The sequence below is a fragment of the Neoarius graeffei genome, chromosome 6 (assembly GCF_027579695.1).
Source record: "Neoarius graeffei isolate fNeoGra1 chromosome 6, fNeoGra1.pri, whole genome shotgun sequence".
Classification (NCBI taxonomy): Eukaryota; Metazoa; Chordata; class Actinopteri; order Siluriformes; family Ariidae; genus Neoarius; species Neoarius graeffei.
Genome location: NC_083574.1, coordinates 58662941 through 58680954, shown reverse-complemented (window position 1 = coordinate 58680954; position 18014 = coordinate 58662941). Strand labels below are relative to the sequence as shown.

The 18014-nt window shown below is 41.5% G+C and overlaps 1 protein-coding gene across 1 annotated transcript in view; it reads right to left on the bottom strand.

The window, feature by feature from the left end:
• The window catches only part of necab2 (N-terminal EF-hand calcium binding protein 2), a 329089-nt gene that overhangs the window by 60934 nt on the left and 250141 nt on the right, over window positions 1–18014 (bottom strand). Inside the window, exon 7 of the mRNA XM_060923931.1 lies at window positions 7069–7193. Coding sequence (XP_060779914.1) covers window positions 7069–7193 — 125 coding nt within the window. The remainder of the gene's footprint in view (window positions 1–7068; window positions 7194–18014) is intronic.

Below are 18014 nucleotides of genomic sequence, written 5' to 3'. Positions count from 1 at the left end.
ACCCCTGTCTGAGCCCGGCTGTTACTTCAAATGGGTCTGTGAATTCTCCATTTATTGAGACTCTTGCTTTCATGCCATCATGGAAGCTGCGGATGATGTTAACTACCTTGGGTGGGACCCCAATTTTTAACAGCAGGCTCCACATGAGCAGTCTGTTGACGGTGTCGAAGCCTTTCATCAGGTCCAGGAATATTATGTGGAGCTCACAGTGTTGTTCCCTGCTCTTCTCCATGAGTTGGCGTAAGGCAAATATCATGTCATTTGTGGATCTGTCGCCTCTAAAGCTACACTGAGCTTCAGGTAGATGTCGTTCAACCAAGGGCCGGATTCTGTTCAGTATGACTCTAGCGTAAAGCTTGCCTACCATAGCCAGTAAGGTGATACCTTGATAGTTACTACATGTGAAGCGACACTCCTTTTTGTAGAAGGTAACAATGTCTCCATCTTTAAAGTCCTGAGGGACCCTTTCCTCTTCCCAGATGGTAGTTAGGAGTGAGTGCAGCTCTCGGAGTAGGGGTTCTCCACCAGCCTTGAGGACATCACTGGGGATGGAATCAGGTCCTGGGGCTTTGTCTGGGGCCAGCTGCTTGAGGGCCTTTATGAGTTCTTCTATAGTGGGGACTTCTTCCAGACTGGTGATCACTTCCTCTTGTGGAATGTTGTCAAGAGCAGCGGGGTCAGCAGTGCTTTGCTGGTTCAGAAGATTGCTGAAGTGCTCCTGCCATCGGCCGAGAATGTCACTCTTCTCTGTGAGGCGGTTGCCCAAGTTGTCATTGATGGGGCTGAGGCCAGATGTTATTCTCTGCATGACTAATTTGATTGCCTTGAAAAACCCTTTGGAGTCATGATGCTCAGCACAGGATTCAATATCTTTGGCTTGGTCAAGCCACCATTTGCTTTTCATGTTGCACAGTTCTTTCTGGCACTTGTTCATAGCTAGTTGGTATCTGCATTTAGACTGTGGGCTGTTTTCACTGAGGTATGCTTTGAAAGCTTGGTGTTTCTCCTCAAGTAGTGTCTTGGTGGTGTGGTCATTTTCATTGAACCAGTCGCAATGCCTCCTTTTCTGGATGCCTAAAGTTTCCTTGGATGTGTTGTAAATGGTGTTCTTTAGTATATCCCAGTGCTCATCAAGGTCTGAGTGATCGATGTTGGTCAGATCACTGGCAAACTTCTCTTGGAGCTTTCGTCTGGTGTCCGGGTCTTTTAGAGCATTGGTGTTCAGTCTCTTCGGACCTGCATTTCTTCTAGCTTGTCTTGAGATGTGGAATTTGAGTTTAAGACGTGCACAGACAAACCTGTGGTCCATCCAACAATCAGCACTGCGCCGCACACGAGAGTCAATAACATCGCTCTTGAAGTGGTGGCTGACAATGATGAAGTCGATCATATGCCATCTGTTGGATCAGGGGTGCTTCCAGGTGCCCTTGTGGATGTCGGGATGGGCAAACAAGGTGTTAGTGATGGTAAGTCCAAACCTGGTACACATCTCGAGAAGCATGTGGCCCTGTGAGTTAGCATCTCCAAGACCGTGCGGGCTGATGGTGTTTGGCCATGTTGCTGTGTCAGATCCTACTCTGGCATTAAAATCACCCAGCAGAAATAATCTATCACCTTTGGGGACTTTTGACAGCAGGGTTGACAGTCGATTGTAAAAGAGGATCTTCTCTTCCATGGGCCTCTTGAAGGTGGGGGCATAGACACTTATAATGGTGGCGTTGCAGTGTCTTCCAAGTTTAACTCGCATGGTCATCATCCTCGAGTTGACACCAGACCAGCTGATGATAGAGGGACACAACTTTGTCTTCAAAACAATAGCAACTCCTTCCATTTTTGGCTGTTCACAACTACAACTAGAGTAGTAAAATGAGTAGTTGCCATCGGTAAACTCTCCTTCTCCTGGGATGCGGCACTCGCTCAAGCAGACAATGTCGATGTTTAGTCACTCTAGCGCAGTTGCAACAAGAGCTGATCTTCACTCTGGGGCCTGACGGCGTGACGTAGAAGCGTCTGATAGTGTGCGCACATTCCAAGATGCAAGTTTGACCTGAGATATGATGTTACGTGCACATCTGGGTGTGTCAGAGACAGGGGTTCCGGGTGGATTTGCCCGAGGCTCGTCATAAATGCCGGATGGCTGCCCAAGCGTGCAACGTGGAGGTTGTTGTTGTTGTCTTTGTGTAGAGTTCGTAGCGGATTTCAGGTTTCATGAGCTGAGGTTGCTGGCCTTTGCTCACGAGCAAGCAGGCTGCCCACTTCCGTGCTTGCGTCCTTCACTAGCGTTGTCACAGAGTGGAACTACGAGAGCCGCATATCACTGTGACATATACTTGTGAAGCGGTCAAAGAAAGAGTCAGCGGGCTGACACCTGGCGGTACTGACCCAAGCATGCTGGCCGACTAGAGTTAGCATGTAGCTCTGTTGCACCCTCAAAGGTGGTATGCTCAGCACACTCTCCATAGCTGACCGTTGGTTCCTGTTGATGATGTTACTTGTTGCGCGCCGATGGATCTCATCTGCTCAGGTGCTATGGTACCTCCATGCTTTGTCAGAGACAGGCTGTTGCGCTCGAGGCTCAGTTCTTACAGGGGCATGGACCCTAGACTGTTGTTCGTCTGGTCTCTCGCCCTCGACCGGGTCCGGCAAGTTAAAACTACCGGGACCCGAAGGCCCCCACCGGCATACGCTCTTAGGGTCATAGAGACACTCAAGCTGCTACACCACGGCAAGGTAACAGTCTCCGTAGCAGCTTATAAGAAGAACAAGAAGAAACCTTTATTTATCACATGTACACTCAAGCACAGACTTAAGCACAGTGAAATGTTTCCTCTGCATTTAATCCATCTGAAGCAGTGAATACGCACATGCACACACAAGTGAGCAATGAGCACACACACATACCCAGAGCAATGGGCAGCTATGCTACAGTGCCCGGGGAGCAGTTGGGGCTTAGGTGCCTTGCTCAAGGGCACTTTCAGCCCAACCTCAGTTCCCAAATGCTTACTGAGTGTTGTTAAAAGAAAAGATGATGTAACACAGTGGTAAGCATGCCCCTGTCCTAACTTTTTTGGAACATATTGCAGGTATCAAACTCAGAATAAGCACATATTTACAAAAACAAACAAAAAAAACCCTAAGCTTATCAGTTTGAACATTAAATATCTTGTCTTTTTATTGTACTCAACTGAATAAAGGTTGAAAAAGATTTGCAAAGCATTTCATTTTGTTTTTATTGTACACTTCATACAGTGTCCCAACTTTTTTCGAATCAGGGTTGTAATATCAATAAATCTAAGATTTGGAGCTTCTTGTCTGAGCCCTGTTAAGTACTGGTGCATGGGAAAGCATCATCGTAATTAACTGATACATGTGAGCAAAATACCAGCTCTGCCAGGCTTCAACATTTATCAGAAGAACACTGATATGCACTAATCACTATCCACTAAAATGGCTAAACTGTCCCTAAAATAGCTAAACTGTCCTTTCAGCTCACCATGCTGAAGCAGTCTAAAGATATGGCTTCCCTCTTAACTACAGAGAAGTAGAATATCTGTCTCCTGAATGAATGACTGTTGGGCAGAATGCTTTGAAAGGAAACAGTGAGGAAACAGTGCGATGCAAAAGGGTTCTACCATTTCAATACAAGCAAATACACCAGAGGATTTCAGACGTTCAGCTCAGCAAAGATTTCATATGAATGTTACAGGATTTATGTCTGAAATGGAAAGCACATATTTAAATTTAGGTGCTCACCTAGCAAAGTGCTGTCTGATCAGTGGAAAGAGGGTGGGTGAGAGAGAGAGAGAGAGAGAGAGAGAGAGAATTCTTTCATAATGAGATGATGAGCAGCGAGAAAGAAACAGGGATAAAATGGACAAATTAAGGTAAGAAGCAAAAAGTGACAAAGAGATAAGAGAAAGGTGAATGTGCCATGAATGGAACAAAAGTAGAAATTGGTCAGTATTTTCTATGAAAATGATTGAAAATAACAGGTTGGACATAGCTTTCTCTGAGGAGCAGACAGCTGCATGAGCAACTATTAAAGTGAACAGGCACAGCTTTACTTGTGTCTGGGGGGAGACTTAGGTGGTGTTTACATTAGACCGTATCAGCGGATCATCAGATTAATGTTTTTAAAACGATTCGCGTGCACACAGCAACGCCAATACACGATTCGCGTGCACACAGCAACGCCAATACACGGATACGCTAATCACATGACTAATTAGACGGCACGTAAGTTGAAATGTGTAAATAAACCTCAGTGCGGCTCAGCGCTTCCTCCTCTGCAGTCAGGCATCCTGCGGTCCAAATCACTCCGCCCTGAACAGCGAGTGCCCTCTGGAGGGTGCGCACTCCGGCCCTGCGCAGCTCACAGAGCGCGCGAGTGAAGCGCACGAGCAGTGATTCGGGACTGAGCCGTCACATGACCAACATGGCATGACCAACGCCAGCGAATCAGGAAGGTGGATGTCACAGTGACGTTGTCCAATGACGACGTCAGCTAGAGCTCAGCACTGCGTATCCTCGTTCCTCAATGTTTACACAGCACCGGATCAGATACGTACTGGGTTGAATACGTGGGCCCTGGCGGATTCAAACTGTTCCGCCTGTGGAGTCGTTTCCTGGCGTTTTAATGTGCACGGACAGTGCATCCGCGATGAAAACGATACAGATACGGTCTAATGTAAACACCACCTTAAACTGACAGCCATCCTACACTCATCTTACAAGAGACCATTTAAATAAAGTATGTCATTCCATGAATATTGGCTTATTGAGCATAACAGCTTTACTCTGGGAAAAAAAAGGAAGTAACTGAACCAGATCACAATAAATCATCAGCAAGAAAGAGTCCAAAGCACATTAAAGAATAACACTTCTATCAGTGTTTGCCTCAATCTGTGCCTCCTCAGCAATACGACTGATACATTTAGTGTCAGTTGATAAAGTGAGCACAAAATGTTCAACTAAATAGCACAGTCCAGTAAACAGAACAAGCAGTGAATGATCTGGATTAATCAGGCAATCTTCTAACTCTCTCGTTCCCAATGAGCTGACAGCATACAAAACTTGAAGCAGTGCAGCGAGTCTCTAGCACTAGAGCAGAAACATTTGCTTATGCTATACTAACAAAATAGCAGACAAAAACACTATGGAACATTTCAAATATATACTAATTTTTCTTACTGGGTGAATATTGTAGTGTATGGATCAGATAGGATAGGATTGAGAAAAATTGCAGATCTCCAAAAAGACATTTAAAGACAATGATCAACTGGATGGCTGCTGAACCTACAGAAAGTGCTGACTTGACACACAGGTGACTCTGTGCTGTTGTGGACTACTAAGAATTGTTACATTACTAAAACTGCAGCCTTACTCGAAAACAAGAAGTGTGACAAATGTGGATATTGAAAGGGAAACTGTGCAGATGATAGAGTATATCAACATCCGGAGCTTATGTGATTGTTAAAAAAACCCAACACGATACTTCAGCACAGACTGAGAATGTAGACAGACAGACAGACAAAAAGACAGGCAGGCAGGCAGATAGATCATGTGATCTCAGTATAAATACACCTGTTCCTGGAAGGCTTCCAAGTTTGTCAGAAAACATACTTAAACAAACACCAAGGAGCTATCAAAACAAGTTTGGGATAAAATTCTGAAGAACTATCCATCAAGCTCTGGTTATCAAATTATTAAAAAAGGAAAGAATACGGCACAACTGCAACTCTGCCTCAAGGAGGCCGTCCACCAAAAGTCAGTGATCAGGTATGAAGCACATTAGCAAGCAACCAAACTGCCAAGGGCAACTCTGTGGGAGTTGATGACTTGTTCACAGGATAACCTTAACCTATATACTATAATACTTCCGAAAAAAAAACCCAACAACAAACAAACAAACAAACAAACAAACAAAATAACCTAGGCTTTATGGGAGTAATGAGAAGAGAAGAAAAGCTATATGAGACTGCCAAGCCAAAAAAGTTTCTCTGGTATGATGACAGCAACTTTCTGGCAATAAGATGCTACATTTGGTGGAAACTCAACACTGCTCATCACCCTGAGAACACCATCCCCACAGTGAAGCATGCTGCTGGCAGCATGTTGGGGTGCTTTTCATCAGTGTGGACTGGGAAATTGGTAAGGGTTGAGGGCAAGATGGATGGCGCCAAATACAAGGCAATCCTATGATAAAACCTGTTACAGTCTCTAAGAGATTTCAGATTGGGTGGATGTTCACTCTGTGTTCTACACTCTGTGGCAAGAGCGGCTTTTGGGAGGGGGTGTCAATGCCTGCTGGATACATACAATGTCTCCTTTTTCATTTACTTAACCTTTAATTAACTGCTTGAGACAGCGCTAGAAAATGATTATGTGAGGAAGTTATAGACTATATACAGTATAGACCAAATCCATCTCACATTTCAAATGATTCTTACATAAAAGTTACTCAATAATTCTTTCTGCATTTCCACCCCCCACCAACTATAAAGCTTCTCAGACACCAAATCAATTTCTCTCTGCCTGTGATCAATTAATTGAAATTGCATTAAAGGAGAATAAATTAAGTGGCCAGGGAAAGCACTCCATTTTAATTTGCACTCAGTTTGATACATGGGTGAGATGTTAATCTCAATGCTAATCCCAAACACTGCAGTGATATATGTGTGCCATGATGCATTTGAAAATCTCTTCTCATTACTGCCATTTCTGCTGACACAAACATTTGTACGGTTGAACTGCTCCAGCCTCAAAAGATTTTAATTGACAGAGTGATATCAGTTCAAATATTCAGTAAACTTTCATTGTATTCTAAACCTCCTGCTACAGCCTTGGACCTTCATTCAAATATTCAAGTGAAACACACATACACTGGCATAATTAGTAATTAATATTTAGATAAAAAAATATTAGCTTGACCCAATTACGATAAGTACATATACAGTAATATGTTTTGAGAGGCAGTCCCTTAGTCCCTAAGCCACCTTTCTGCAATGTAGTAGAGTTTGCCTTCATTCTGTCCACATGTGTGTGCATTGCGAGACATGACTGTCTTACCTGAGCCCACATTCAGATTCCTCATGCTGTCCTTGGCACTAACTCTGTTATTGGGTGGGTAGTCTGGCACTGGAGCTTCATAGTTTTTCTTGGCAACACGTGGACTGGTCTTACTGTGGTAAGATCTAGGTTAAAGGAGGGAAAAAGAATTATTCATGACAACTGTAGAAACTAGCCTGAGCAAAGAATCAGGCTACAGAGGTGCTTGTACCAACAGTTAACTACAATACCACTTCAGGAATCTTTGACTATGCATAAGTGTATTAATCATATTAATAGACTGGGTATCAAAAATGACTGCTAACATATCATTCAAGAACAAGAAAGGTACAGATTACCCTGATTTATCTTAAAGGTGCTGACTGCAAACTTACCTGAAATTTTCACATTTTTTTTATTGTGCATGGCATTTTCCTACTGGTATGTCTCGCAAGAACAATGTAATGCAGACAAGACGTGATCATTTTGATGCGCTGAGGGTTGCTTTTCTCCATTTTGGGACTGTTTTCCTACCTCTTGAGGAAAACAGTATGGCTGTACGGAAATAGCTGAATGCGAGGAGCTTTAACTAATTAACATAATTATGGAACTGAGTCACACCAAGATGGTGGTAAGTGGAAAATATCATGCTAATTAAAAATTTATATTATACCAACAGATCGCATTACGTCCAAAAGCTGAAACATGCAGGCATCACAGATCCATATAATTTACCCACAAATGTATTTATTTATTATGCCCACTGCACTCTGTGTGTGCGCATGCACACTGCTTCAGATGGTTTAAATGCAGAGGAGGAATTTCGCTGTGCTTGAGTGTACATGTGACAAAAATAAAGGCTTTTTCTTCTTAATATACCCACAACTGTATTTATTCCACTTAAAAAGTGTACGGCAAACCAGCTACTGGATTTGGGATACTATGACATCCTGAACTATTTAGTATTTGGGACTTCTAAATACACTGGGAGAGATGCTAAAGGCATACAAAGGTACAGATGCCTACCAATATTTCGAGGCAGGTTTCATGCATGCCAGAATGTTATGGGAAATTCCCAATAAAGAAAAAATATTATAATTATTAGAAAATCCTTATTATGGCAAAGGTAAGCTCAAACGTGGATTTCTAAGAGTAATAAACAAGTCAGGGCCTAGATCTATCATATTTGATGGTGTTTAGCCAAGTCTACATTATCACTACATAAACATGCTGCTAGTCTAGCCAAGCATTCAGTCTAATAAAATATATTGCACCCAAAGCCCACATCCAGATATACATTTTAACATTGCACAGACCTTTCACACTAACCAGATATAAAATGTCCTCTATACACACGGGAATGTTTTGTTGGCATCCAGTCTTTTTGTTTAACTGCAGCTAACCATTTTTCTCATATTTCTGCGTTTGCCAGGAAGTAGTGAAAAGTTAAACCAGGCTTATCTCAACATCTGTTATTACATCCAAAAGCACTACAGGTTTCTGGCATTGTTCTTTTAGATGCAACTTCTACAAGTTTAGCTGTAGATGTACTGAATTTGGCTTAACCACTCACGTACACTTGTGCAAGTCATTGTCAAACACAAAGCTTGGCTGGATAAACAAATCCACAGTTATGATGATGTCACATGAAAGGCCCCTATAACTCCATACTTGCTACCCTGGAGTTGAGCCCATGCATTCTAAGGCTAAGATAGCTAAGCGCTAGCTAGCATTTTTCTGTCCAGAAAAATTACGTCATCTAACCTTGCTCAATCTTGCAGTTGTACTCACTAGACAGACTTTCCTTTTCTTCTGGCTTTTAGCTGGCAGGAGAGCGGAGTCTGCCATGTTTGCCCATGCTGACTTGTTTTGGTTAAAAGTAGGTCAAACATGCCCCACAGTGGTCACATGGTATTGCTGCTCACTTCCTTTGGCAATTTTCAGAATCGTAAAATTTGGGACACATTTTATCTTGGCAAAACAGTGACACATAGGGTACATGGTGTGTGCAGCATTGCAACATCTCGAAACTCCAACAACTATAGACATACGGTAGAACATTTTGCCCAGAATTCAAATTTGTAGTCAGCACCTTTAATATTAAAGAAATTAATCACCAGCACTCCATATGTGAGACCTGCTGTCTGTTTCAACCCACAGGGAGTACCTGGCAAGTGAAGAACTACACTGGTATTATATTGTTACTAAGACTAGATGATTCACTGGTGTGAATGCACAGACTATGACAAATCTCATCTCATCTCATTATCTCTAGCCTCTTTATCCTGTTCTACAGGGTCGCAGGCAAGCTGGAGCCTATACCAGCTGACTACGGGCAAAAAATGGGGTACACCCTGGACAAGTCGCCAAGTCATCACAGGGCTCACACATAGACACAGACAACCATTCACACTCACATTCACACCTACGGTCAATTTAGAGTCACCAGTTAACCTAACCTACATATCTTTGGACTGTGGGGGAAACTGGAGCACCCAGAGGAAACCCACGTGGACATGGGGAGAACATGCAAACTCCGCACAGAAAGGCCCTTGCCGGCCACGGGCTCAAACCCAGACTTTCTTACTGTGAGGCGACAGCGCTAACCACTACACCACAGTGCCGCCCACTATGACAAATTAAAAGAAAAAAAAACCCACATTGGCTTGTCTGAAGAATCTTGATTTCTACTGCATCATGGAGATCAGTGTAGTGGGGTCAGAATTCGGAGTACAGCATGAATCCATGGACCCAAACCTGTCTTGTTTCAACAGTAGTGATGTAATGGTGTGAGAAATGTTTTCTTGGCATGCACTGAGCCCCACCAATTGAGCAATGTATGAATGCCACAGACTATGCGATAACTGTTGCAGACCATGTACATCACTTTTTGGCCACTCTGAGCAAAGAATCACATTTTATAATGGCTATGTCTTATATGATGATGTTCTGTATCACAAAGCACAAGTCATCTCAAATTGATTCCATGAACAAGACAATGAGATCAGTGTACTTCCCCAGTCACCAGATCTGAATTTAACAGAGCACCTTCAGGATGTAGTAAAATGGGAGATTTGCAGCATGAATGTGCGGTTGACAAATGTGCAGCAATTATGTGATGCAATCATGTCAACATGGACCAGAATCTCAATAAAATATTTCCAACACCTTGGAAATCCATACCACAACAAATTGAAGCTGTTATGTTCCTACCCAGTATAAGGGAAGGTACTCCTAATAAGTTGACTGGTGAGTGAATGTATGTGTTTATGTGTGTGTGTAATGAATTAAGCTCTACAAGTGAGAATAAAGAATTGCCAAAAATGTCATCAGTGTACCTAATAACATACCTACATGTCCAGTGAATTGCTCACCACAGGAGTTTATTGTCTCTCCTGCAAGAGGTGCAAATCAACTGGACACTGGAGAAGGCAAGAGAAAACTGGCTCATTACTTTATCAGAATGAAGGATCTCTCTTTCAGTGGTGAGACACTTCACAACAATGGAAATAACATTAATGATATCTCTGTAGTTGCTTGTTTGTTTTTTTAAGAGAACTGAAGTGAGGATGCTTAAGGAAAAAGAGCCCATCAACACTTTCAGAGTGTGTATACAGTGCCCTCCACAATTATTGGCACCCCTTGTAGAAAGTATTAAATGTATGGGTGCCAATAATAGTGCATGTGTTTTTGTTGAAAAATAATTATTTCTTGATGAGGGATTTTTCTCTGAATAAATTTATTTCAATTAAAAGGTTGGCTTTTTCTAATGTTTTTCTGTGAGATGACGCTACTTCACCAAAAGTCAATCCTTCTTAAGCCATTTTCTGGTCAAAGCCTTTTTTACATGCCACTAATAATAATCTTAACAAGCATTTATCTCACTTTGCACTTTGAAGCTCTTCCAGATCACACAGATACATAATTTTAAAATCAAAATTAATTTTCATCCTAAAAACTGTCTCCAGGATGCTGTGAATATTTCTCCAGGATGTGACTGAGGGACAGTTCCAAATAAATAAATAAATAAATTAATTAATAAATAAATAGGAGGTGATTAGCCACAGCTCCTCCACAGGATCTCCAGCAGTCAGCCTGGTCAGAGTACTAAGACATTTGAGCTGGAATATAGAAGAAATGAATCACATTCTTCCAGCTAAAGACTCTCTAGGAGGGAGAGCTTGTTATCAGCAATTGCTGTCTGCAGATTCTACACCATTCTTCTTGTGTTGTGAAATGATCCTCTACTTCCTATCTTACTTTAATTTTCAAGGTATGGTCTCCTTTTAAATTTTGAAGAGCAAAGTACAATTTAGCATTAATCTTCCAATACGTAGCATCTTCATAAGCTTTTTGAAAAATATCAAACATTTCTTGACTCATCGTGATGCCAATCTTTGGAAATTTCTTACTGATAAAATCTCTAATTTGTAAATATTTAAACTGATCTTGATTCTGGAAATCAAGGATGTTATTCTTCAGCTCCTGGGAGCTCAGAACTAGACCACAATTCAAAAACGTGCGATATGCTGGAAGACCTTTTCCAGTCCCGTCAACAAAACTCCTTTCATATTTACTGGGCATGAAACCTAGGTCAGGCAGCATGGTGGTGTAGTGGCTAGCACTGTCACCTCACAGCAAGAAGGTCCTGGGTTCGAGCCCAGCAGCCGGAGAGGGCCTTTCTGTGTGGAGTTTGCATGTTCTCCCCGTGCCTGCGTGGGTTTCCTCTGGGTGCTCCAGTTTCCCCCACAGTCCAAGAGACATGCAGCTTAGGTTAATTGGTGGCTCTAAATTGACCACAGGTATGAATGGTTATTTGTCTCTGTGTCAGCCCTACAATAACCTGGCGACTTGTCCAGGGTGTACCCCGCCTCTTGCCCATAGTCAGCTGGGATAGGCTCCAGCTTGCCTGCGACCCTGTAGAACAGGATAAGCGGCTACAGATAATGGATGGATATCTGGATCATATGCAAACCATTTAAAGATTTTAACCCTGTCCTTCAGATGGTGTCTTTTAATTATATCAATCCATATCTTAAGGGAGCTAGTTATCCAGGGGTTGTTGGAATCAGAAAGATGACTAATTAATGAAGGGTCTTCAGCCAACATATTGACTGGACGTCGTCTCCCCATTGAACATTCAATCTCTTTCCACCTCAATCTCTAGCTAGGTGTGCACCATCCTAGCAGTCCTAATTTAAGCAGCCCTGTAATAATCTCTCACACATAGGAGAGCTACCCCTGCCTTGTCTTGAGATAGAGGTATAGTTTTATATCTGTATAAAAAATATAAAAATATATTATTTTATAGCTGTATATAATTTCTATCAGATTTCCTCTTTTACTCACATAGGATTACCTAGCGTATTCCACCCAAACTGGTCTATTGTCAAACCAGATTATCTGAGATTGGTCCAGCAGGTAATCCGGTTTAAAAATAGTTTAAAAAAACCCCAGCACACTGAAATATTTTTCGAAATGGGAGAACTGAACTCTCCGAGAGCTGCTGTCAAGTTTGCAATTCTTATCCTGTTAGATCTATCTGCATCTTTTGATACAGTGATACACCAAAGTCCATGTCTCATCAGGTAATGATTGGTGTACCTATAGGATTTGCAACTTTCCTTCACCTCTTCTCATTATACACACCTCATTGGGAACAATCATCTCTTATCAAAGCTTCTCATACAATTGCTAAGTTAATGGAAGCAAATTACATATATGTCCTTCCCTTCAGAGAACATCTTGGAGTCAGGATGCATTTCAGCATGCATCATAAGACATCTCAGTCTGGATGAAAAATCGCCAGCTATAAAACATTGAAGATAGAACTTCTCATCCCAGCATATTCTGTGATTCAACAAAGCATCACTATCAAGCTGAGTCTATAATCATTACTACCATCAGGAAGTGCCAGGATTGTTGAGATAAGAATCAATAACCATTTAGATGCCATACCCCCATTGCACTGATCTTTAAATCTTGTGGCTTTACTCTGGACATCCTCAGGAAAATCAGACAATACATGTCAGAAGCAGCATTGATATGGTATGATATGCATATAATAAGCATTCACTATATCTTGGCAACTCCCACTGCAACTTTCTGCTGTTCAACACATCAGTGTCCACTGGTAACCTCAGATAATCTAAAGCAGCTAGTGTGCCCTTTACTCCCTACTTCATCTCACTTCAGTGGCTGTATTGCTGTTCATATGGGAGTTACTCATCAGTGCCTACATTCCATTATGATCACTATGATTTGTAAGTGAATGATGCAGTGTAATACCACTAGCACCTGGTACAAATTCTTAAACTATGTTTTGTAATGGTGAAATTAATTGGCCACTTTGAATACCCTGCATATTGCCACACAAATATCAAGGATTTAGCTCTTCCAAGATCAGTAATGGAGAAACACCCTCATGCTCTCTTCACATTAGTGAGAATGGCTTTATTTATACAGCTTTTTGTCATGCACTTACTGAATTCTTCATTGTTACTCTATCACTGTTATTACGGTGCATTTACTATTATTACATATTAAAGTTGTATCATTACTTTTAAATGGTCCCTCCCAATCTGGTCACCTGCCAACTCCCACCCACCTGCCGGCTCTCCAATGATATGATGGCTACTAACTGGAGAGAGTGAAGGCGAACAGATTATTCCTTCAAGAAACGTGAAGCCAGCCAATGGCATCTTTTCAAATTGTGCAACACACTCAGAAGAAAGTGTTAACAACAGAGTATGCCATCCATTGAACTCACAATCTCCTGATAATGGGGTGAATGATTTTCTTTTACACCACTCAGAAGCTTAGTTTCAGTGTTTCTGATTAGCATACTTGTAGCTCTGTCTGTTCTTCCTGCAATTATTTTATGCTGTTTCTGGTAAATTAGTAAAAAAAAAATGTAGTTTTGCAGCCCATTCTACTGCTTTCTACAGAACCCTTACAAGGACTTGTTAAATTTTTTTTGAAAGTCTCTCATGCACACAAGAAAGTATCTAGTACACATGAAAAAGTTGCTTGTGCACATGAGAAAGGTTCTGGTGCACATGGGAAAGTATTTGATGTGCACAAGTATCTGGTGCCTGCATTGTCTGTTAGTTGATTTATGATATATTCTAGTACATTTTGTGTTCAAGTTCAAGCACTTTGTTATTGTATAACACTCAATACAATAAATAATACAAATAAGAGCTAAAAATAGAATAATCATTCAAAATATGTTTGAAATATTAGCAAAGATGCTATATACAGTGTTAAGTGTTCACGTAACCAGGTCATGGGTGAAAAGTGTGTAGAGGAGGGAGCTTAGCATACAGCTCTGTGGCACACCTGTGCTCAGGGTAAGGGTGGAGGATGTGTGCTCGTCCAACCTGACAGACTGGGGACGGTTGGTGAGAAAGTCCAGTAACCAATTGCATAGGGAGGAAGTTAGTCCAAGTGCATAGAGTTTGTTGATCAGCAGGTTTGGTACAATGGTGTTAAATGCCGAGCTGTAGTAAATAAAGAGCATCCTGATGTAGGTGTTGGGCTTTTCCATGTGCGAGAGGGCAGCATGCAAAGCCACACAAAGGCATTCTTAGTTGATCTGTTTGCCCAATAGGCTGGGATGGAGGCTTTAATGTGGGTGATTACCAGTTGTTCAAAGCACTTTGTGATGACAGGGGTAAAAGTGACTGGTTGGTAGTCATTAAGACAGGTCATCATAGATTTTTTTTGAACAGACACGATGGTCGTAGATTTTAGGCACACTGGGACTGTGCATAAGGAGAGAGAAAGGTTAAATATGTGTGTAAATACAGTACCTCCGCTAGTTGGTCAGTGCAGGCCTGGAGTACATGTCCTTGCACATCATTAGGACCTGCTGCTTTCCTCATGTTGATGCTCTTGAGTGCCTGCCATACCTTGTGTATGTATAAGACAAGAGGTTGTGGGTCTCTTGTCAGTTTGAAGCTGACTGGAGACTGGTTGTTGTCCTTGTAAAACCGAGCAAATCATTAAGTTCCTCTGCTAGGTTGGCATTATTGTTGGCCAGAATGTATTGTAAGTCATTCTTCTTTTTGTAATCCATGACTGATTGGATACCTTGACACATCCACTGCGGATTGGAGTTATTGTCGAAGTCTTCCTCAATCCATTATTTGTACATAAGTTTTGCAAACCTGATGCCTCTCTTGAGATTAGCTCTGGTGGCTTTATAGGCTGAGGTGTCTTCTGATTTAAAGGCTGTGTCCCTTGCCCTGAGCAGCTTTTTGACTTGATTATTCATCCACAGTTTCTCATTTGTGTACACTCTAATCCGTTTTTTGACAGTGACATTGTCCACACAGTAATTAATATATGACAGCACAGATGAGGTGTATGTATCCAAGTCTGTCTGATGGGAAAATATACTCCAGGCTGTGTGACTGAAGCAGTCCTGAAGCTGGGAGATGGCAACCTCACGCCAGACTTTAACAGTCATGCTGGCTGGTTTAGCGCTGTTAACAAGGGCTTTGTGCACAGGGACAAGAAACAAAAAGATGATCAGACTGTCCAAGGTGGGGGGTGTGGTATGACTTTAGAGGCATATTTTATGTTTGCATAGACATGACCTAAGGTGTTTTCCCCTCTGGTTTTGCAATTTAAATGATGGTAAAATCTGGGAAGTATATTCTTGAGATTTGCTTGGTTGAAAGCCTGGCGATGACAAAAACCCATAGACTGTAAAAATAATGGACAGAACATCTGTGACATCACGCATAGGATTTCCGAAGAGTGGGTCTGAAGCTCAAATAAGGAGGCTATGGGCATCACCATCTTAGCAGCACCTGACTCTGCCTAACTCCCGGCTAGTCCGTCAATGGAGAAGGGGCGGGGATAGTTAAGCTGGCCGCTGGACTAGTATGGCTGGAACACGCCTACTAACCTTAAAGCATAGTTAATAGAGGGGACTGATTAGGAAACCCGGCAAACTTCAAAGGACCATCCTATTGTTTCGTATTTGAGGTTGAACTGTGCCGTGACGTCATCATGAGAGTGCACACTTTAACCCGGCAACAACAAACATGGCGGACGGATCTGACGATGACTTCTTGTTTGGGGATGATTTGGATGCTATCTTAGATATTTTACTGGAAAATGAAGAAATAGAGGAGCACTTTACGACCTCAGTTGATGATGTGAGTATGAAATTTGTGAATTTGTGCAAAAGTTGAGCCGCGCGACTGCCCAGACTAAACTCGACTAAACTTGAACTTGATCTCTTGTGGTCTAGATATCAACCAAAAATACAAGTTCATGCCTAAGATCAAGTTGTTTTTTTTAAACATTTGCACCCGAACTCTCGTTTTCATGTAGTTTTAGATCAGAAGCTTTGTTTGAACATCTTTCGTTGTTTTGTTATGGCCATTCTTTAATGCATTGGTCTCTCTTCAAGGAATTTCAAACTCATGACTCGTTGACAGAGTTCAGGCAATGTTTTGTAGTAGCCAGTGTTTGATGATTTAACAACCTCTTGAACAACAGGACGTTCTGGTCTTGGTGCACGTTCTGGCTTGTTAGAGGTTTCATGGCTTCTCTTCGGCATTTTCAGCTTAGGCACAGTGCCAAATATGGGTTTCTTTTTTGTTAGTTTTTTGGAGTGAACTACAAAAAAGCAAAAGAAAAACAATTAAGAGAAAGGAATATTTTGAGAAAACATAGTTCAAAAGAAAGAAAAAATTAAAGTAAAGGGAAGCTCAACTAAAGCTTAGCATTGTATGGTCTCAAACCAGTGCGCGGAGACTCACTGATCAATAACAAACAATAACTGAATACTTACATATTTCGACATCTTCAGGCGCAAAATGCTTCTCAAAGGTGTAGACTGTATCCCGTTTGATCTGTTCTCTAAAACCTTAGTCTACTTCTCTTGTCTTCTTTAGCTCACCAAGCCATTCCTCTCGCCATTTCTTATGAGCTTCATCGCTCGCCAACGGCAGCTTAAAAATGCAGATTCCTTTGGTTCTTCTGCAAGAACCACAGCCAAAAACTGCACAATTTCGGCCTGGCATTTCTGGAAACTAGAATAAAGTATTGCTAAAGTAAAGAAATCTAGGAAAATATCGCTTGCGTGAAATACTACTCGCTCAGTTCTATCGGTCTATAAACTAGTGTGCACTCTCAGGGTCACGTGATCAAGCCTAAACCATAACAAAGAGTTATCCCTTTGAAGTTTGCCGGGTTTCCTAACCAGTCCCCTCTATTAACTATGCTTAAAGTTAACAAGCTTGCTATGCAAGCTAGCCAACGAGCTACTGGCTAAAGTAAAAGAAGCCACTCCACAAGATACAAACCACAACCTCAATGGCTGGTTTACAAAAAAAAAAAAAAAAAAATCACCAGGTGTGTAACCATAATTGTTAATAAAAACAACATTTGCGATTTCTCCCTGATGACTTTTTCCCTGATAACTTGGATAACTAATGTTAGGTTGGGTAATAGCTAGCTTGCTAAAAATATTGAAAGGTATGTACAATCTAATAAAGTAAATTAAAGTAACTTACAAGTGTAGTAGTGTGTAAAAGTTGTTTGCATGGAAAAGCTCTTAGACGAAAATAGGCAAGGCTCCATAAATTTATTTATTTTCTGAGGTAAGTTCTGAGGTAATGCCAGCTAGCAGCTAACAATATGACACAAACCCTTCTGCTACTCAAATCGGCCCCACCCCTAATTATGCATAAATGTATGGCTCAATATAATTTAAACCATTGAATTATATAAAAATTCACCCCAGTACAGTTGTCATGAAGGGGGAAACTAGCTACAGAGACCAAAACCATTTTTTATAGTAGTCTGTAAACATGTTTGTTTTCACTATAAATTTGGACATTTTAATATGGGGGTCTATGGGAATTGACTCACTTTTGGAGCCAGTTTCAAGCGACCATTCAAGGAACCGCAGAGTTTAGCACTTCCACATTGGCTTCACTTTTCAA